Below are 23,789 nucleotides of genomic sequence, written 5' to 3'. Positions count from 1 at the left end.
CGAAGGTAATTTTATTTCCAACTACCCTACAAATAGCATATCTACAATTTGACGTAACTTTTAATAAAAAAAAGTATTATTATCACCACGCTGACCTAGTGCGGATTGGTACCTTACACAACCTCAAAATTCCTATAAAGAACTTCTGAGGTATTTAGGTTTCCACACGATGTTTTCCTTCACCATTAAAGCAACCGATAATTCACAAAGAATACAAACATAACGTTAAAAAAGGTAAAGGTGCATGTCCTTGGGTTTCGAAACTGCGGACATTCCTCTCGCCCGTTTCATACCCAACTAGGCTATCGCCGATATTTACGTAAAATCCATAAATTCTTATGGTATTTCCCTTTGTCATCATACGTTCAATTTATGTATGTAATATGCTGACCACATAAAGGTGTGTCACATAAATGTTTATTTTTGTTTAACAATGTTTCTTCCTTAAATATTATAAAATAAAGTATCCGCGTTTGAATGCAATAAACTCAAAAACCACCCAACGGATTTCGGTGATATTTGGTATGCAACTAGTTTGATACCCTGAGAAAGATAAAGGCTAATTTTTATCTCAGGAAATGATTTTCACGCGGATGAATTCGCGAGCAAAAGTATTATTATAATTGAATAGAGAAACACATAGATGGAAACAAAACATGCTATTTATTTATACACATATTTGTTAAAACATACACGGCTTATTCTTCTAAATAATGCAGTCATAAACTCAGTGAGGTATTCCGTGCGTCATAATATCATCGACAGTAATTGTGTAATGATTTAATATTTTATGCTAATTTTTTTGCCTTTGTCATGGCGACTGACGTATTTATTCATAAACACACACGTAACGATGATATGTACTTAAGTACTAATTGTTGTCAATTCTCTTTATTTTAAAGGTTTTTTTTACATGTTTACATATATATTTACAAAAAAAAACATGCATATAAAAATATAATAAAATTAATGACCCTCCGATGGCGAAGCTCAAGACCCAGACCACCGGCGGTTAGGGATTCAAAGTGAGGAACTCACAATACACGCCGTGTCCAGCAATACTGCCTTCTGCATCTGGCCTCCGACCCAACGGCCAATTGAGAGCTTCCGAAGATGTTAGTCGAAGCTCTTTGGTATCAACCCATGCGCAGAAACGACAATCGGGACAATAATTGTAGTAATAATTATATTGCTACAGATACTATTATACGAATCATTTTGACATTTCGTTACTAAATGAAACCACATACATATACAGGGTGTCCCAGAAAGTAGTGTCAAGCGGAGGTCCAGAGATAGAGCATCCCTTGGGGTATCCGAATCACCCCCATGTATGTTCCGCGATTTTTCATAGTTTATGAGCTATGAATATTTTTCTGAATTTTCGAGAATTTTCGATTTGAACGATTAAATGTTTTCTTTTTAAAAAAGTAGAAAACTTCTTCAAGATTTTTTTATTTAATCGAAATTTTCATTAGTTGTAATTTTTTGCTAAAAACAATCAGCTTCGTATCTTGAATGAAAATTATGAAAATGTTGGTGTAAAGTGAAAAATTTACATTCTATGAATTATAACTGAAATGATAAAAAAATCAGAACACTAAAACCAGGATTTTTCGTGAAAATATTAGTTATTAAGGCGATACCTCAAGGTCCATTTCATGGCTTTTATCTGTAACTTAGTAAGTAAAGAATTAAAGTTATAGAGTTAAAATGTAAAATATTATTAATCATGGATATTTCGGCCTTTAAAAATTAATATGACGAAATTTTAAAGGCAGAAATATCCATGATTATTAATTATTTTTACATTTTTCTTTCAACTGCGAGAACTAATCACTAACTAGACGTGAATTTAAATTCTTTACTTGCCAATACTTGTTTAGTTACCCAGATTAAAGCCGAAACAAAATGTATGAAAATGGACCTTGAGCTACCACCTTAATGGATGATTTTTAGCACAATGTCCACAAAGGTGAAGACGAGTATGTGGTTTCATTTAGTAGCGCAATGTCAAAAGGACCCTGTATTATATACCTCGTGATATTTTATTAAAAGGCAATAAGTAAACATCTATAAAAGCGAATTTAATTTACTGGAGTTATATTTTCTCGTAATACGATTCCAATATTCTCACGCGCAATCCTAAGTTGTAGGTAGAGAAGTAAATGAAACCTATAAAACGTCGGCACGAAATAAAATTATTGGAACAAAACTCTTTGTTGGCGACCTTCGAATTTCGAACGGATAAATTAACTTAGGCAAGCCTTGAATTTCACAATATTTGTTTAGTCATTGTTATTTTTTTTTTTCAAATTTGAATACAGTAAGCCTTAGACGTTTTAGAAGTCGAGTACATACCGAGTTTTTTTTTCAAAGTTGAATACGGTAAGCTTTAGAAGTCGAGTACATACCGAGTTTATATATTTTTTATTGAACCACAGGCACGCTAAATTGACCCCAATCTACCTGATGATAAGTACTACTTCCCTTTCGTAATTAATGGAACATCTAATCATTATTATGATTTCCAGACCACATTTATGCATACTATTAGAACGTATAAGGTCTGTTGGGTTCCCCTTCGGAAATTTTCATCCTTCGCCACTGATAAAAACTAACATACCTACATATTTACGGAGTTGGGTTCCCGTTCGGAAAATAGCATCGTTCGCCACTGATAAACACTAACATACATATTTTCGGAGGCAAACCTAGACATGGAAAATGGAAAAGCAATTCAGGTACATAATCTATGGATAACCTAGTTGTAAAATAGCCTGCCAAGACGAAAGTTGCAAGTTTAACACCTCGCACACACTTATTTTTGGTTTTTAATCCGCCGTACTGGTCCACGTAAGTGTGTATGGAATCTGTGTACGTAATACCTTTCTACATCCAAATTATGGAAAAATTTCCATATTATTATCAACCATAGTATAGATAAAATTATAGAAGTATAATGCTTAATTTTTTTCTATATTATAAATTTCAATAGAAATCTTCCAAAAATACGGTAGCGCGCCTTTTCCTGGAAGCACATTAAATACGATTTAGTACTGGCATTAAAAATACATAGCATTAAATACCAAAGTAAAAACTTATTTATTTATTTATAACCTTACCCGCCCACCCTCAAACTAAATCCTTTAGACAGACTAGTTTTTAATAAAGAAAATGGTAAATATGTCTATTTATAAATACCCGTCTGGATCTATTGAAAATAACATCGAACCTTCAAACTATAATTTTCCTTTTAACTTAATACAGGGCGCAAATCACTGCAAAATGGTCGCCAAATGTGAGTTGAGGGATCTTCATCGCATATTTTTAAGTTATAGTTTTAGAAGTCGTTAATAGAAAGTCGACTTTAGAGGAAAGATATAGGGATTAGAGATTCACACCCACCACTACAACTCCTTTAAGCCAGGATCAGCAGTGGCACGCATTTTATGACACCGAGCAGTGAAGCTCGGCGAGTCTCAGGGAACACAAATTTGTCTTTATCCCGCAACGAAATTAATCAAATAGAAAGATAGGGAGGAGTTGGAAATGTTAATTGTCCACTTCCCTCCATATCAAAGCGGATATAGCGGATATAGGGATTATGAGGAGAGCAGATTGTTTTAGGATTCCGGGAATCTTACTTACTATATGAAACAACAGCACGTCATTTTATACAGACAATACTCTACAACTTATTCTTGCAAAGCTTAGACCAGGGATGGCGAACCTTCAGTTAATGTCCGATTATTTATAAAAAAAACATAGTAACGTGCCATCCAGGACCGGTTTTATCTAGCTGAGTGCCCCTTTTTAGTGATTGTATAACCCAACTATGTTTTTGTTTTATTTATTTATTATTGGGGCTTGTCAAAGTGGCGTCATTGCACGTGATGTTCAGCAAAATGAAGCCCAAAGAAAGATACATATACAATGTTTGGCATATTACTCGCGTGCCCGAATTCTTTTGCCACGTGCCTTTGGTTCGCCATCCCCGGATTAAACTAACAAATTTTCGCAGCAATGTATTGCGCAAGAACTTTTATACACGATTAAAAAGGGGGAATATTCCAATACTTCTCTACATTGTTACTCAACGCAAGCCCTGCAAGCTTCAAAATTTGCAGAAGTTAGTTTGCCATATTGTCCACGCGGTAAAAATAGCTTGTATAAGTTAACTTCTGCAAGTTTCTTGCCAATCTATACCTTGCCTAACAAGTGGACCACATTACATAGGAAAATAAAACTTGCGTTTGCCCGCGGCTCCGCCCGCGTGAAATGTTATTCCGGGCTAAATGTCTTTCTGGGATAAAGAGTAGCTTATATCAGTCAGGAGTAATGCGATTCCTATTAGTAAAAATAAATGCATATGGGTTTAGTAATTCATTCATATTAGCACATTCAAACAAACAAACTCTTCAGATTTATATATTAATGTACTGCTCAAAAATACTATCTAAAAAAAAAACAAAATCTTGATTTTTATGTCGTCAGGTAACTCAAAGAAATACCCATCCAATGAACTTACCTAACTAACGGTTTTTTTAGAACTTATTAAAAATCCTTAATTTCTCTATTTCAGTTTTACATACAAAACTATAAAACTATATTTTAAAAACTTTGACTATCTCGAAATAAGGTTTCCCTGACATAGGTACCGCTTTTGCGCTTAGCACGGCAGTGTAGATATTGTCTCCTGTATCCATCATACTGGATACTTGGTGCAGTCAAAAACAATGGCAGGTATCAATCCAGACCTGTTCTTTGATACATAATATCTCCCAATTAGAAATTCAGTCTAATTATTTTGTTCACACACCATCATATTTGGCATTACGTTTCAAGTTTAAAGTATCCTTTTAACATCAAATCTTGGTGAGCAAAACTATAGGAGGTATATAATGGAATATCATAGTTCAAGGAATTCTGTAACATTTCCTGTCACAAATTAAGGCGAGCTATGAATAATAAATAATAGCGTTGATGCAAATCTCAAGATTAATTCTTGAGACGTGAGAAATCCCTGAATTAGTGGCGATATTCCAACGGCAAATACATAATTTGGAATGAATTTGTGATTAGATAGGTACACCTAAATATTTATATAAATTGGCAAGATTTTGATATTATCAGCTCTACGTTATAACCGTCTCGGTTGTGTAGATCTGTATTGCGGGTGCGGTGCGACTTCCAGAGTCTTGGGTTTGAATCCCGGGTCGGGTAGTAATATTGGTTTTCTTCTTAGTATCTGCCCGAAGATTGAAAATTGTGCCTGATATGGCAAAAGGCTCATCCCCTGTCCCATGATTTCCTTTTTCCTTTTTAGAGCATTTAAATAAAAACTTCTTTATAAAAATGTTTTTCTATTCATTTTTCTCAGCAAAGCCATTAATTTGATTGTAAAAAAATACTACTTCGCCGTCTTGGTTGGTTTGCTACGTTGGATTTAGAGAAAAGTCATTTTATCGTATTATTGTATATCAGGATGTGCACAAAAAATAATAAATCCATCGCCTTGGGCCGTCCGCCATATTGGATTTAGAATAATGACACTTAGCTTTACCATGCAATGTCAACCAAATTAAACGTATGTGTATTATGTCATCTTAATCGATTGAGGATAACAGCTTTAAAATTAATTTGCCTACTTCGACCCAAACATACACACATGCAAACATTACAAGTTAAACAAAAACTAGGTAATTGCCTTAACGTACAAAAAACAATTTGCAAACCTGCTGCTATTGCGTTATATTAAATGCTACATATAATTTTATAACAAAATATATTATCTGTATGTTGTAACAAGGGTATTTACGCCAGGAAAAATTATATATGATTTATATTGTCACGGCAGTCATTTCTGATCCAACGGCATATATGATAAAGATCACGTAACATACAATGTAATGGGAAAATATATTATTATTTAACTACATTGATAAGTCAAGTATTTCTTAATACTTATTTATTTCATTAATCTTGCCAACATACCCTTGTATGTAAGATTTCTAGGATAGATCCTTATCTATCCTAGAAATCTTCACCCATCCCGTACCAATGTGGGATCGGCGCTACCAAACTGCCCCACATTTTTCAAAAAAGATTACAAAAACGATGTGATTTAATATTTAAGATAATGGAGGCGAGCTGCGAATCAAACAGCGGAAGCTAGCCTCCATCTGTCACCCAGAAATTGTTAAGACATAAGGTATCATAATTATTAAGTGATAATAATTGTTTGTGAAATATATAGAAAATACGTGAATTTGGAAAAAAATTAAGACACGGCGTCTGCAGGAAATCGACCTGTAAATCGTAATAGAAAAATCTTCAGCAAAATCGTACAAGTAATCACTATTTAAGTCTCTGTACAAAGACAATACTATGAATACGTATTGTGCACTCTAGACACAGTCTTGTCTTCCTACTTATATTATAAATGCGAAACTTTGTGAGGATGAATGTATGGATCTATGTGTGTATGTTTATTCCTCTTTCACGAAAAAACTACGGAACGGATTTGGATGAAACTTAATAGTAATATTGGTTATACATCAAAATAACACATAGGCTAAAATATATTGGGTCATTTTTACTTTGCGTGACTATTTGCACATCCAGTTAGGGTAGAATATGGCGAGACTTTTTATTTTATGTACATGTATTCAGCAAATATAGCGGCGATAGCCTAGTTGGGTGTGGAACAGACTGCCGAGACGAATGTCCGCAGGTTCAAATCCCGAGGGCACACACCTCTGACTTTTCTAAAATCATGTGTGTATTCTTTGTGAATTTATCGTTCGCATTTACGGTGAAGGAAAACATCGTGAGGAAACCTGCACATCTGAGAAGTTTTCTGTAGGAATTTCGAAGGTGTGTGAAGTCTACCAATCTGTACTAGGCCAGCGTGGTGGACTAAGGCCTAATCCTTCTCAGTAGTAGAGGAGGCCCGTGCTCAGCAGTGGGCAAGTATTATAATACAGGGCTGATATTATTATTATTATTATTATTATTCAGCAAATAAATTATTTGAATTTGAATTTAAATTTGAATGAGACCACATACTCGTCTTAGGCCTACGCTGCCTAAACCGTTGAAGTTAGACAAAGATATTGTACCATAGCATTGTTTGCCTTAAATAGTTCTAAATAAAAGTCCTTTTATGTGAAAGTCACTATGACTAAAATAGTGAGCCATAAATACGTATAATTAAATCGGATACTTTTTTTACAATGTACAAGCGGGACTTTTATCATGGAAAGCGGGCGAAATCGCGAGCAAAAGCTAGTACTTCATAATATTATCATATATTAACAATGTTAAAAAAAACAATCACGTCGAATTGATAACGTCCTCCTTTTTTAAAGTCGGTTAAAAATAGGAAAGCTTTTAAAAACGCTTGGATCTTTGCAGGATGCAACCAAGATGACAACTGTACGGATTTGGATGAAATTTGGCACACAGATAGACTGTAACTTTCAATAACTTATAGACAACTTGATCGCGATACTTTTTCTCCTATGAGGATAATGTTTTTTTAACCCATTTTTGAAAATAGATGGCGCTTGCGTACTAAAGGCAATATATTAATCACTACAATAATTTAGGGACTTTCGTAACAGCCAAAGCTTTTACGCGGACGAAGCTATGAATACCACATAGTCTATAATAAAAATCATTAAACGTGGGCGAAACCGCGTGCACTAATGAGTCTGAAAAAGAGACAAAAGCCGTCCCAAGCACGAACCGATGAGTGATGTCAAGCGTGGGCCCTGACACGATTTAACACCTGAAAATTGCCTGCGAATGACAACCCTATTGTCTCTGAAGCTTATAATTACTTCAACACCTACGGTAGGATATTGTCGCGTCATTTTAATGGGATATTCGGTAATTTCTTAGCTATTACTATACTCAGCAATAAATATTATAGATCGAAGTATATAAAAAATCGACAAGTCGGCGAAAGAATTTGCATATCAGTAAAGACATGCTCTACGAAATAAATAAATTGAAAGCTTAAATACAGGCAATATTCGCTAACGAGTTATTAATCCGTTTCTATAGTTCTATACTATGCTGTTAGGATATATTTATATTCGCCCGGCTAGCGACCATTGTACACAAGTTGTTAAAACCCGCCATAGTAGCCCACGTAAGAGTGTCGCGTTCCGGGATCAGCCTGTGTATATCCGATTCCATCAGGCCGGTACAATTGTGTCGACTGTCGAGTAATCATCTCTCGTCAGTCGACATTCTATTGGACCCCTCACCACTTACCATCAGGTTGAGTCACTACCGAGCACGTAAGTATAAAAAATAGAAATACATGGAATCATGTATCGAGTAGCGTTGAGACATGGGGTGTTCATTCCCACTCATTTCGCAATCCTTCTCATCACTGCCAGATCGTCTTTCATTTATCTGTACTAACATAACATACAACAGAGTAAGTAATTAATTATATCCTTCGTACACCTTATGCTGCCCCTTATTATTCCGTTTTCTCTTATATCCATCCCATGGTTGTATGTAAGAGATTGCCTTGTGCGATAAGACCGCCATTTGTACTTTTTTCTATTTTCTTGTTACATTATTTTTATCCATGGTGTACAATAAAGTGTAATAAAATAAAATAAAAACATAAAAAGAGAAAGTTTACAGGTTTGTAGAAGCTAACGTCTTGAAATACCGAACCAATTTTGAAATTCTTTCATTAATAGCAAACTATATTACTCCTGAGTGTTATAAGTTTACTAGCTTTTGCCCGCGGCTCCGCCCGCGTTATAAAGTTTTTCAGGCTAAAGTTTTCCGTTATAAAAGTAGTAGTTTCCCGGGAGCCTCTCAAACTGTCTCCATACCAAATTTCATCTTAATACGTTGGGTAGTTTTTGAGTTTAACACGTTCAGGCAGACAAATGCAGCGGGGGACTTTTGTTTTTATAATATATTTTTTAGAACTTTTTTAAGAGGAATAATCCCGTCATACATCATTGTTGCATAACTTTAATCGTTTACGCAGCGCACGCAACGGAAGCTCTCAAAACTAATAATTTTTCCCCGTTTTTGCAACATGTTTCATTACTGCTCCGCTCCGATTGGTCATAGCGTGATGATATATAGCCTATAGCACTCCAGGAACAAAAGGCTATCCAACACAAAAAATAGCACTCCAGGAACAAAGTGCTATCCAACACAAAAATATTTATTTCAGTTCGATCTGATAGTTCCTGAGATTAGCCATTACTGCTCCGCTCCTATTGGTCATAGCGTGATGATATATACCCCATAGTACTCCACGAACAAAGAACTATCCAACACAAAAATATTTTTTCAGTTTGAACTGGTAGTTCCTGAGATTAGCCATTACTGCTCCGCTCCTATTGGTAATAGCGTGATGATATATAGCCTATAGCACTACACTAATAAAGAGCTATCCAACACAAAAAGAATTTTTCAGTTCGAACCGGTAGTTCCTGAGATTAGTCATTACTGCTCCGCTCCTATTGGTCATAGCGTGATGATATATAGCCTATAGCACTACACTAATAAAGAGCTATCCAACACAAAATATTTTTTGAGTTCGAACCGGTAGTTCCTGAGATTAGTCATTACTGCTCCGCTCCTATTGGTCATAGCGTGATGATATATAGGCTATAGCACTCCACGAACAAAGGGCTATCCAACACAAAAGAATTTTTCAGTTTGGACCGGTAGTTCCTGAGATTAGCCATTACTGCCCCGCTCCTATTGGGTATAGCGTGATGATATATAGCCTATAGCACTCCACGAACAAAGGGCTATCCAACGCAAAAAGAATTTTTCAATTTGGACTGGTAGTTCCTGAGATTAGCGCGTTCAAACAAACAAACAAACAAACAAACAAACTCTTCAGCTTTATATAATAGTATAGATTCCGGGAAAATATTTATCCCAGAAAAACTTTTTTATGCGGGAGGAGCTGCGGTCTATTTATTAATAAAGAAAAAACAGAATAGAGCCATAAGTAATAATAAAAATACTTATCCTCAATAATTAATTATAATATAGTCCAATCAGTAGCGTAGTTTGCCATACTGGTACCTTATATCTATATTTGTTGGGGGCTCTTCAGGGCAGTGCGAACTTTTGTAGGTATGGGCCAAGAGGGGCCTCGAATCGGGAACCACGTATCACTGATACGGCGGTAGTTACGCCCCTGAGTACAAATCATGAGCCCCCATCCAATTCAAAAACATACCTGCCTAATCAGAGTGACAATAAAAAAATGAAACCGCAAAAACCACTAGCAATAACTGGCAGATAATAAATTTAACAATATTTGTTTTCAGTTACGGTTACATAAATATGTTTGCGTTCCTTGATTCTGATATTTACGGAATATCTTTTTATGACGTTTAATTTTAAAACAACAAGTAGGTAGTATGCCCGAAGCACCTTTTAAATATAATTATGAAGCACAACAAAATGATAAGTTTAATTAATGGTCATAACGGCTGGATTTTCCAAACGTTCTCAGAATTGATTCTTAATTTAAATTATCCATAAAATGGGAAACTTACACTTATTATTATGCTGATCTAGATCCTATTGGCACTGTTGTGGTGGGACATGTACCATCCACACTGGGTACATATGTCTGTACTCTGTAGGTACTCACCCATCTATGAAATTCCTCAATACTGTATTTTTTCATTTTGTTTTTTTCTTTTTTATATAATTTTTAATATTAAGTATTATTTACTGTAATTTATATTAACCACCTGTTGCCAATAAATGTTTTTTCTTTCTTTTTTTATTTATTTATTTTAGGCCTACGGTTTGGGTAACTTATTGTTAGCGTTATTTTCAAGAAGATAAGTATGTGGTTTCATTTAATAACGCAATGCCAAATGTCCCTGTATAAGACGGTGACATCATCACACTCTGTGACGTCATGATACGAAATTGACGTTAGGCTAATTGGTTTTTGTATATCCTACGAATAGATAGCCGCTAATCTCCTGTTTACTGGATTATGCAGGCGTGTGCGTGTGTGCACTTAAGACGACCTTTAAAAAAAGCTAAGTCATTCCCGGGCATACTTAGAACAAATAATATGGGGGAAAACAATTTACTTAGTACTGCCGCGGTGGCATAGTTTCATTAACGGTACGACAGATCTTCAGTTCGTTCCCGGTTCGAATAAAGTGCTATTCAGTTAACTCGGTGTCAGCCATGAGCCTCGAATTTGTACTCAATATTGACAATAGACTCTCTCCCTATCACGTTATGGGACGCTATACATAAAAAAGTCAGTGCACTAGTTACTCTTCTGTCAACCTCTTCAGGGTTTTAAGGCGTGATTATGTGTATGCAACGATGACTTATATAAAACAATAGTGCGAATTGTGATCAAGTACTTTAATCAATATATTGTGAAATAACTTTTTGGATGCGATGCGACTGACTGCTGCTTCAGTAATAAAAAATAAAATTTTAATAATGTGAATGACGATGGAATTAGAAAATAAAAACATGAGACGCTCTTAGAATTTGAAAGGTTGGGACGGAATATTGAAAAATCTAGTAACACTTTATTGCTATATTACAAAAACTTAGCAATAGTTGTAAAAGTTACTAAAGAAAACATTTCTGTAACACTCAGCTGCAAGTTAAGCAAACATCATTTTCCTACGGGCTTCAGCCAAGCCGTAAACATTACGCGTATCTCTACGAAGAAATCATAATTCAAAATGCATTTTAATTAAACTAACATGTCATTCCAAGCATCGAAAGGAAAAGCATCGATATAGGATTTAATTAGAAACGCAATATTGCGATTAAGAAATGTATGGCAGAGACAAAAAGAAGCCATTATTAGTCATAAATATGCGTTGTGTGGGTTTTGCACTGTTCCCGCCAATGGTCTACGCGAGCAGCGGGAGAACGTAACGCTACACGTTTGAATGTACATTGATGATTTATTTAAAAATATTACGTATGTACTTTTACTCAATAGTGTTCAAATATATTTAAGGATAGGTACGTCATTGTTATAAAATGATTTATTTTTTATATTATGTACTTATACTCAACAGTATACATTTTTAAGGATACGTCATTGTTCTAGAAAATGATATTTTTGAATATAGAAGATGATGGCAGTGCCGAAGCGTCCATACAACCCGGTTGCTACCGGCATTCCTGTTAGGTTTATTTACGTTTCTCTTAGTTTTTGTTTTGTGTTAAATTAGCCGCGATATATTAGGTATGCAATTTTTTTCTCGGGTTACCTTTTAAAAAATTTCACCCTTCACCATAGATAATGGAAGCTTTTTAAATTAGTTATGTCAATCGTTTTGGGCCAAGAACGTAAATTGCTGTAACGTATAAGAATTAGCATATTTGGAAAAATTATTAATTGCTTGTCTTTAAAGGCATCGGATCATAATTGTCGTAGTAAAATTTCGATTGCTTGTATTTTAATATAGTTTTATTAGTTTTATTTTAATATACTGCAAAAATATATGCATATATATGTTCCCTGTAAATAACAATGTAGGTAATGAACATAGGTCTTAATACCAAAATTGTAATTATATTGTTAGGTTTATTTTTTAGGTATTAAAGATACATAGGTCATTGTTTACCTTTGAATACAAACAATATTTAAAATAATATCACTGAATACGAAATCAAAAAAGGATAAATATTTATAAAATGTTATCTAACAACCTATGCTTTTTTCACGTCATGAAATACGCGAACCTCCAACTGTTTGAAATACGACACGTGACTTACATCAAACTCGTGTTTATTGAATAAAATTTCTGAGTCATAACGAAGGAAATAATGTCCTAATTATTCTCTCTTTTGGATTACATTTTTATGAAATAACGATTGGAACACAAAAATGTATGGTTCCTTTGATTTTAGTTGTATTTATTTAAAAGCGATGTGATCTCATACCACACACGGCTTTTTGGTCTTCAATAATCAATGAAATAATTTTCTTCTTTGTTTAAAATACATATAATCTTATTTTTTTTACCATGGCCCGACAATATGACCGCACTGTATCTGATGGTAAGTGGAGTGGGGTCTAATGTAATGTCGACTGACGAGAGATGATCACCCCCCGACAGTCGATATAATTATGCCGGCCTGTCGGAACCGGATATACACAGGCTGATCTCGGAACGCGACACACTTACGTGGGCCACTATGGGTTTTAACACCTTGTGTACGGTGGTCGCTATCCGGGTGGATATAAAATATATCCTAGCACCAACTCACTTACCACAATCTCTTACATAATTGACATCAGAAATTACTTAACGGTATTCTCTGACAAAATAACAGACAATAGCATTAAAATTTCCATTGTCTTAAGACAAAATAAAAAGAAAAACCTTATAACACAAATACATATTGGTTACGATGACAAAAATCATTGTGTAGATTCAGCACATACTACATGTTCTTCTCTATGTAGGTAGTTAGATACCGTTAAGGTGATTAATATGGAATTTTGTCAGTCCTCATAACTTCGTAATGATTTTTCTTTTATATAAAAACAGGAATATTATTATGTATTGTTATAATTTTACGGCTCATCAATTGACTCAATGCCTCCTTTTATTTAAAAATTATAGTATAATGCTCAAATCAATAGTTAAAAATTGACTAAATATTTTTTTAATTTCTGACGAAGCGTACAGTGAAAAGAAAACTTAAAAAAGACTTACTTACTTAATACTTTTCTTAAATATTCCCGCAATATTAGTAGTACATAAAGGCTGACTAATTGAATAATTGCACGTAATAAAAATTCAAATCTTTTACTCACCATTTTTTTCTGTACACGTGGGAAGTTACAGCGTACAGCCATTACGCTAGGGCGGCACGACCCCAAAGTTATAAGGCGGGCGCACACACCTCTCTCGCCATTCTGAAAGCAACCATGAAACGGAACGCAGCGAGCGCTACGGTCGTGCTGGCCCTCCTAGTTGTCGGTTAGTTTTCTTTTATTTATTAAATGTCAGTTATATTTTTGTGCAAAGGAAGAGAGCGGTGAGTTTTTAAATCGCATTTAAACTGGAGTTCAAAAATATTTTTTTTTATTTGATTTTTTTAAAAATAATTAGGTATATTTTGGAAAAATTAAGTAAACTGCTTCGGCCATTTTTAATATCGTTTTGTTTAGATTTTACTACTATATCCTCTCGTAACCATTTAATACCCAAAATAATAATACAAGTACATATTAGGTACGATTATAAAAACATTGTTTCCTGATATTTGTATTATAACTGATCGTATATATTGACGTAGTAAAATTAATTGGAACTTGTGAGATACTTTCGCCCTCTTGATTTAAAACTTTCATTGTATTTCTAACATCACAAAATTATTCACAATCAGAACTTGAGCCCGTACCAGCAGTACCCGTATTTTTCTTTCTACTGTTGGAGTAAACTTCGTAACATTATAATACTGGTATCTCTACGTAGTCTTTAAATCGATTAAAATAAATACAAAGATGTTTATCGACACTCCAGAATTTATATTTGTCATTATATAAATAAATAAAAGATAAAAATAATAAAACTGAAAATATGTCCTTACAATTAAAATTGCAGGTCATAATTGTTTCTATAAAATCTTTTCAAAGAACAATATAAGCATTAATCATCGCCGAATTGAAAGATAAATAAAATAAATTAACATAATAAAGCAATTAAATAACAATATAGACCAATCAGTCATCAATTTCAATACTTCAAAACTATTAAATTTGACCGAAAAAATATTACTTAAATAACTATCTGATTGAATTTCCAAATTGCAATTGTTAATAATTAAAATAGATAAATAAAACACCAAATATACCAAAAGTTACTCAAAAATACACCAACATCATTTCACACTAAGTAACCCTACACTTGCAGGCTTATGGTAGATTTTAACTTTGAGAATTTTAGTCTCACGAGGAAACTTGGTCATTTACTTACGAACAGCACAAATAGTGCTAGTGTCGGAATAGAACCAACGATTATTCGTTACAAATTCATTTATCATGCCGTTGGGGTGGAAAAGGCAAAAAGACAACTCTTATTTATTCAGTTGCAACACATTGTAAGCACTAATACAAATTAAATAAATTCTTATAAACTAACACAAGTTCAATAAAAATTATAGTTGCACACCACCAAAAAAGAAAATCAACGGTAATAATAAATAATTAATCGAAACAATAAAAAATACTAAATTAATAATAATATAAATAAGAATTAAGAAATTTGAAAAATATAAAAAACTCTTCAAGATTTTTATAGAGATTTTTACCCATCTCGTTGTATCTAATCCACATGTAATATGTAACAACGAACGCCTTTGAAGCAAGAACATACCTACTAAAAACTTATTTTGCTCTTTATATATAATTCACTCCGATTTGGAACCCAAATCATGCTATAATATTTATAGCTATATAATCTCATGTTAGCCTGTGTTTGTAGGAAACTTAACTCCTACTTATTACATATTTTAAACCTTAGCAATATAAGCTAAAACTACATATTGCAATGCCATTTAAATCACGTGGCATGAACTATGACAAGCCCAAATACCAATAAAAAGTTAACCATTTGGTTCCAAATGGAATACATTTTTATAATTGAATCGATGTACTACATCTGCTACTTTTTTGCAATCCTATAAAGTATGTCGAATTAATGAAGCAGATTTTATTTCGCGGAGAAACTAAATTATCATAGTATTTTTTTTAAACGTGAACTAATGCCATTTAGATGCTATTAAAGTGATCACAATGGCTTTAATTATTATTATATATGAAAATCATGCTCTCTATATTGATTCTGAAAATATCAGAAAGTGGTGTGATTGTTGGGCACGGACCTCGTCTACTACTGAGGGGGATTAGACCTTAGTCCTTCACCCTAGTCTAGTGCGGATTGACTTCACACATCCTTAAAAATCCTATAGAGAATTTCTTAGTTATGTAGATTTCCTGCATACCTGAAAAGACTATAAATATCTTCTACTTCCTACTTTAACCATAGCGTGATTAATAAAATCGGAAAACTGTAACCAATCCTTTTTGCAAAAATCAAGGAATTCAATTGGAAATCAGGAAGGTAGTTAGTTATTACGAATATGTGGTTTCATTGAGTGACACAGTGTCAAGAACCTGTATAGCGCTCCATAAGTGTCTTGTATATCAGATTTATTTACCATATGTAAGTTAGTTTATAAGAACTTTTAATATACACGATGTGGATGTGCATAATAAAAAAAGAACAAGATAACTCTTTGTAATATACTGCTAAATATTAAGTATTCTATATGGCCATTTATATAATAGATATTATGTTTTTTAAAGCGAATCAATTGTTGTGGCGACCTGTATGAACGCACATGAACAAAGACGGGGTTATCCCAAAATACAGAATATAACGAAATTTTCCTGATTTATTACATCACCAGGAATTACACAATAATCAATTTACATGTCAATTTTCCATTTTAATTAGTAAAAAATAAATTGTAGGAGATGAATTTCCTCGTAACGATAATAGTAGTATTATATAAAATGAATTAATATTTTATATTATTATTTGAAACCACTATAATTTATCAATATAAAAGATGGTAATGAATTACTTATTCATTTTATTTCCTTTTTTCGGGAAAGCTATATAATAAACTAGCGACCCGCCCCGGCTTTGCACGGGTGCAATGCTGATATTAAATACACTACAGAAAAACTGTGAACGTTGTATATAAAAACATAGCGGCCCGCTCTGGCTTCGCACGGGTATAACATAACAAAATAACAGTATTTCTCCACTATTTAATGGATGTTATTATACATATAAACCTTCCTCTTGAATCACTCTATCTATTAAAAAAAATCACATCAAAATCCGTTGCGTAGTTTTAAAGATTTAAGCATACAAAGGGACATAGGGACAGAGAAAGCGACTTTGTTTTATACTATGTAGTGATAAGCCTGTGTAGGTATATCCGTTTCCAACAGACCTACAAAATTGTGTCGACTGTCGAGGGGTAATCACCTCTCGTCAGTCGACTTTCTATTGGACTCCACTCCACTTACCATCAGATGCAGTCGAGACACTTTGCCAAACCCATATAGAAATATATATATTACCATTGAAGTATATTATAGGTCGGCAGGTGTGCAACTCATGCAAATGATGCAAACAAAAACTCAATGCAAACACTTTGTGTATTTTCTACCATAACCTGATAGGGAGCAAGCCGATACAATATGAATATTTAGTTTAAAAATTTCTTTAAGCAAACTGTAGTCCATGTTTGCATATTGGTACTAATAAAAATATTAAAAAAAATGCCAGAGTGAACCATCAATAAAAAAATCGAAAAAGTCTCCCAACGCATAGGTATCCTTGTGCTAGCAACTAGTTTGACCTATCCAAACGATCATTAGGTATGAATATGACCTTCAAGTATGATACGTTTTCTCTTCACTATCAAACCTTGCTTGTAGCTTCAAAACAGCTAAAAATACCTAGGTGGTAAAATTGACGTAAAAACTTCTTAGTTTTTACGTCAATTTTACTTTATCTTTAATACTTACCTGAAATATTGTATATCGGGCACATATACCAGACTACTTGAAATAAACAAAAATAACACGTCTACCAAATCGAGGATCGACCCCGAGACCTCAAAAGTCGTAAGGTAATACAACGAGGCCACCGCAGTCGCAAAGCACACAGTGTGTGAACACAAAACGAATTGTATTTGCGATCGCAAATTAAATGAGCTGTGAAATTTGTTTAATTAATTAGATTGAAACATAACTGCGCCCCTGCTATGTTAATTCGTTCCACTCCACTTATCATGTTTAACGCATCTATATATATGTACTACGTACTAGATTTGGCGTTACGAACATTCACCGTGTTCAACTGAATTGAACTGCAATCCATTCAAACTGACTTTAGTATGGTCGATATTGACAGCTTGTGGTTGTTTACGGAGTGGCGCTCATGATATAAAATCTGAGATATAATCTAAGCGTAAACCCGGATTTGAATAGAAAATATTAGTCAAATAAGTAAAATTATTTGGTGTTCAAGTGAATAAATAGGTTATAACACGTTTTGGTTACCAGTTTAGTTCAGAGTTGGAACAAATAGTTTATAATATAGACGTTCGTGTCTATAGAATATACGTCAATGGTTTAACGTATTTAAAATCAATACCAATGGATGAAATAGTTTTACGGGTAAATAAATTTTCATATTCGAAACATCCAAATACCTGGTTATTATATTTAGAACAAGATATTTTGAAATTTTTTCGCGATTAGTTTATTGTTCCCCCAACGTTTCAAAAATTGCAGCCTTCGTGGTCACGGGGGGGATGAACAAACTAATCGTTAAAGTAGTTTTATTTCAATGTCAAATCGACAACTACAATTAACATTTCGATTCCATAACTTAAGTAAGGCAATTGTTGGCAAATTTCCGTTAAAAAGCAAAATTATTATTCCTTCATCTTTTATAAGCTTAAAAAATCTCTTTTTTTACAATTAAAGGAAGAATTATTGAATTACACAAAAAGTTCATTAAGAAAGCAAGAAAGAAATTATAAATTTTATATTATTTTTCATTTTAAACGTCTCTCCTGTAAAGTTGACATTTTCAAATTAGCGTAATGTTAATTGCAGCTGTCGAAACATTCATGTTAACATAAGAAATCATTACACCAATTTGTTTAAATTCAATATGTCAATTTATATTAATTTTCTTCTCTATAAGTGAGCTTCTATATAGAAAGAAAGACGTAAATATATTATAAAGGCAGCATAAATAGAAGCATATTCATGTTAAAGGCAAAATTAAACATTATTCTGTTCCAATAACAAACTCTTTTCAGCTATATTCTGCAAGTCATTGCAGCCTCATCTAACAAACACATTACATACATTATTGTTCAATATTAATTTAAACAACGCCTTAAAATATACTAGTGGAGTACCCATTGAATGTCCCGAAGTTTGACCACCTGTTGATCTCTTGCCTGCCGGTATTATAAAACCTGTAGCATCGATTCAAACAACTTGTGAAAGGAACAAGCGAAAAAAATACAAACATATGTTTAAAAGTATTTATTTAAAAAAAATGTGAATTTACTCCAAACACAATTGAAAAAATAAAAACGACGCACTTTTAATGATCTCTAACCATAAATATGGTTAAAATAAAAATATTGCACATACTACCGCTGATTTTTAATATGACAACATCCTCAATATAAATAAAGTTACTAATTGTTCCAAAAAGCATGTTATGTGTTGTACTAAATTGACTTTAGAAAATTCCTTACCTAATAGTTTCTATCAAAGCATATTCAAATATATAAATTTTATTCCTTACTTCGTATGCACTAAATTAACAGGTTCAAAACAAAGAACTATTATAATCTATCGTTTGTCGTCTTACGATGTTTCGAACCATATTAATTATTTTTTGTTCACAATATCTGCATTGGGAGTCAGAAAGAGGCCAGGAATTTTTCACTTACAAATATAATCTAGTCCAAAATTTCTATTTACGTCGCACAATCGCTCACAAATTCGTGACTAGATTGTGGAACTAGGACTTGTAGAGCAAAAATCGGGTTGGCCTCGTCTATCTCAAGAGATAAGCACAAGCGGTAGGCGGATATACAAGAGGATTCTGTCGTTTCCTCTATAACTTATGGTAGCTGGACGAAATCTTTCGTGAAAGAAAAAAAATACTGGCAAATTGTGAGCCTCCTCCGTTTTTGAAGTCAAAATGATAATTTATTCATCAACTAGAAGAGAATGAACCCAAAATATTTTGTTATTATTCATGGCCATATAGTATAAGTGCTATATTTTTTTGGACGAAACCTAATTATATACCTAAGCGAAAGATTAGGGTCCTAGGCCCAGTGTAGAGTCTAATATAAGCTCGGTATATCCTAATTTGGTTAAAAGTTTCTTGATAAAAAATTTAAATCACTTTTTTATAACAAAGCGATTTTTTTATGTTACTACTTATGTTATTTAATAACATAACTAACAATTCGTTTTATTATCAAATTTGAAAGAATCTTTAGTGTTTTGGAAGGAAATGACGTTAAGCCCTCCGCCACAATTTATACAAATATAATTACAGAATACAAAGTAGCCTATAGTACTCAAAGGTAATATAGCTTCCTATTAGTAACAAGTAATATAAAATAAGTTTAGTTGTTTTATAGTATATCCATTACAAACTCAAATATCGCTTCTCTATCTCTTTATTATTAGTTTGGACTTACTGTCCCACTACTGGCCCTCTTCTACTACCCACGGTATTCATCTATTTATTATAGAAAAATATTTACCAAAGTCGCAGGTAAAGTTAGATTAAATAAACACAACACGCGGTATGACAAGTGACGCCTCGTTATCGAGTTGAAAGTTTGTGTTTATACAAAAGCTGTCAGAACAGACGTACTATCTGTTATTTTTAAAAATACACTGAAAGTGCTTTTATAAATTAATTTTATTTAGAACGCACTGAGTAAATTATAATGGATATTTAATTGAATCGGTAAATTAGGTTAAATGTACAAAATTATAGTTAAAGAGCTTTGGTTCGTAGTTTCGGCCCGCGTGAAGGAGTTTTCCGGGATAAAATTCCCACTATATTCCCGGGATAGGAAGAACCGTCCTGGAATCATAAACTATCTCCATACCAAATTTCACAAAAATCCGTTCAGAAGATTTAAAGAAAATCGATAACATACAGACAGATAGAAAAGGGGACTTTAAAACCCGGCATAGTGGCCCGCAAGTGTGTCGCGTTCCGGGATCAGCCTGTGTATATCCAGTTCCAACAGGCCGCGGCATAATTGTGTCGAGTGTCGACTGTCGACATTCTATTGGACCCCTCTCCACTTACCATCAGGTGGAGTTGGGTCACTTATCCGTGCACGTAAAAAAATACTTTAAGACCTTATGGAGACATCGGCTTTGTTCGCATTTTCAGAAAGCGTTAGTTGAAGTTATTTTTATGCCATTGAGCTTCTTTCAAAATTTTTCAACTGTAAAGTTGTGTGTGATTAAAAATCCGAGGCGGTCAAAATATCACCGAAATCCGAAAATTTTAAGTTGATTAGCTTGTCGGGTTTCTTTCGATTAATTTTTAACCGGATAATATTACACCGTTATTTTGAGTCAGACGCATGAATTTTGTGATTTTTAAATATATAATAGACGAAAGCAGTGTTACCTCTAAAGTCTAAACATTAGCCGCTAGTGAATTTCCATAAAAACTACAAGAAAATCTCTAAAAAGACCCTAAATTCCTCGCCGTTTGATATAAATACTTTATTATCTTGTCACTTGAAGTTTTCATAAAGTGCTTTAAAGGCAGAACATAAAAAGGTATTAACAAAAATACGACGCGAAGAATTTTGAAAGTAAGTTGATTCTCAATGAAGAAAAGTCCAAAGATTGCGCCGTGCAACTCAATACCCTTGTGCCGTGTTTGTACAGGGATGTAATCAGATATTTATTGGGTCTCTTAAACGTTTGTCTTGTTTATTAAACCAGCGTCTCAGTAAAATGGTAAACAACTTGCTAGATGGAATTAATTTATTCTAAGAACAAATCTATTATGATATTAAGTGTGATTTAACTTAGTTTAATTTTAAAACTATATAACTACTCTAAATAAAGATATATTATGATTGGTTTTATTAGTACTATAAATAAAGATGAATTATATATATTTTTGAAGTTACTTGCTTTTTACATTTTTATATAATATCAAGATTAATTGTTATTATTAAAGATGAAAAAATGAAACTGTCAATAATATGTTTCAATATTTAATAAAATATTATTGGGTGCCCAAGACTTATTAGAATCGAAGTGATGTGATACTAAATATTTTCAATACTTTCAGTTAAATATTAATACCATATAAAATAATAAAATATGCCTATTATTCTAGTGGAAAATAATATATACAAAATATCAGCAATTCACCCTAACTTTTAACACTGGGAGGTTCGGACCCCTCATCAAAGACTAAGTATGTCCCTCGTCGGTTTTTCACGTACGTTGAACATATTTTCCGTAGCTTTACAGACACACGATACTAAGCCTCCCTTTGCGTTCAGACTTCCTAGATTTATTTAGTCCTCTAACGTATTTATCAAGCACTACTTCCGAACGAGTGTTTATTTGTAATTCCAGCTCAAATAATGTTAAATGTTATCCGATCAAAATATGTTTTCATTAGATATGTATACATGTACAAAATATTTACATTTATGTACTTATATGGTGTAGTTAGAACTGATAAAAACCCATGTAAGTTTTATCGCTATGCTAGCACAAAAATATTAGCCGATCATGTTATGTCTTTCAATAAAAGAAAGGTTACAACAAATTCTAGACGATCAGATTTTTAACCGACATCAAAAAAGGAGGAGGTTATCAATTCGATATGTATATTTTTTTTTTATAATTGTTACGTCAGAACTCGGTGGACACCGACTTCAAAATTGGTACGCAGTATATAATAATAATATCAGCCCTGTATTATATACTTGCCCACTGCTGAGCACGGGCCTCCTCTACTACTGAGAGGGATTAGGCCTTAGTCCACCACGCTGGCCCAGTGCGGATTGGTAGACTTCACACACCTTCGAAATTCCTATAGAGAACTTCTCAGATGTGCAGGTTTCCTCACGATGTTTTCCTTCACCGTTAAAGCGAACGATAAATTCACAAAGAATACACACATAATTTTTTAGAAAAATCAGAGGTGTGTGCCCTTGGGATTTGAACCTGCGGACATTCGTCTCGGCAGTCCGTTCCACACCCATCTAGGCTATCGCCGCTTACGCAGTATATAGGTAATGGTAAATTATTTTTTGGTTTTTAGTCGTTTTTGAAGGCAGTATAATTATTTGTTAAATAGACTCACATTAATCTTTCGGTCTAATCGCAAAAAATATCTCTGAAATACAAATTTCATTGGGCAACATTCACAAACTGCGAACAAACTTCAGTGTTTCTAGTTAATTTGAAAATTCGCTTGAAAAAAAAATTTGTTCACAAATATTTGAATGTTAGGCAAATCTACTTGGAACCCTCTTACTCGCTAGTTGTAACAAATTAATAATTCTTGATAAAGAAAAGTTACGAAACTTGAAAATGTTGGTTAATTGGATTTGTATTACTTACTTTAGTGGAAAGGCACCATTAGAGATATTGAACTTTACATGTTGGTTAATTATTGTAAAGGAAATTCAACTTAATTAAGTAAATTACGAAAAAACATTTGAACGTTCTAACACCATAATATAGCTATAAAAATAATATGAATGAATTAATGTATTAATCCTCCTCGCCGAATTTCGACCCCGGCGGCCAATCTCAATGGAGATCAGCCAGGTACGCAGGAGATATTATAGTGCACAAGTGTGTGCGCAATACACAAGCACTCTCTGTTCCTTCACTCTCATGGTACGGTGAGACGGCAATCTGACATGGTCAGAGAGGGATCAGGCGCAGGACCAACAGCTTTACATGCTTTCCATATTTAACCTATCTGAAAATAGGATACGTAACTCAAAAGATAGTTTGTTTACGTAGACGCCATAACGCGTGGGAAAAATACCTTGCAAATAGTTCCTTATGTATAATTTATAACGCAATAGAAATCAAGTTTAATGTATAGTATAGAAGAACTACAAAA

At 33.5% G+C, this 23,789-nt stretch overlaps 1 protein-coding gene across 1 annotated transcript in view; it reads left to right on the top strand.

Annotated features, from left to right (window-relative positions):
* Nucleotides 1–13,945: 13,945 nt before the first annotated feature.
* LOC115447205 overlaps nt 13,946–23,789 on the top strand; it is a 34,539-nt gene continuing 24,695 nt past the window's right edge. Inside the window, exon 1 of the mRNA XM_030174194.2 lies at nt 13,946–14,003. Coding sequence (XP_030030054.1) covers nt 13,952–14,003 — 52 coding nt within the window. The 5' untranslated portion in view covers nt 13,946–13,951. The remainder of the gene's footprint in view (nt 14,004–23,789) is intronic.

The sequence above is a fragment of the Manduca sexta genome, chromosome 11 (assembly GCF_014839805.1).
Source record: "Manduca sexta isolate Smith_Timp_Sample1 chromosome 11, JHU_Msex_v1.0, whole genome shotgun sequence".
NCBI classification, from domain to species: domain Eukaryota; kingdom Metazoa; phylum Arthropoda; class Insecta; order Lepidoptera; family Sphingidae; genus Manduca; species Manduca sexta.
This window is presented reverse-complemented; position numbering and strand designations above follow the sequence as displayed.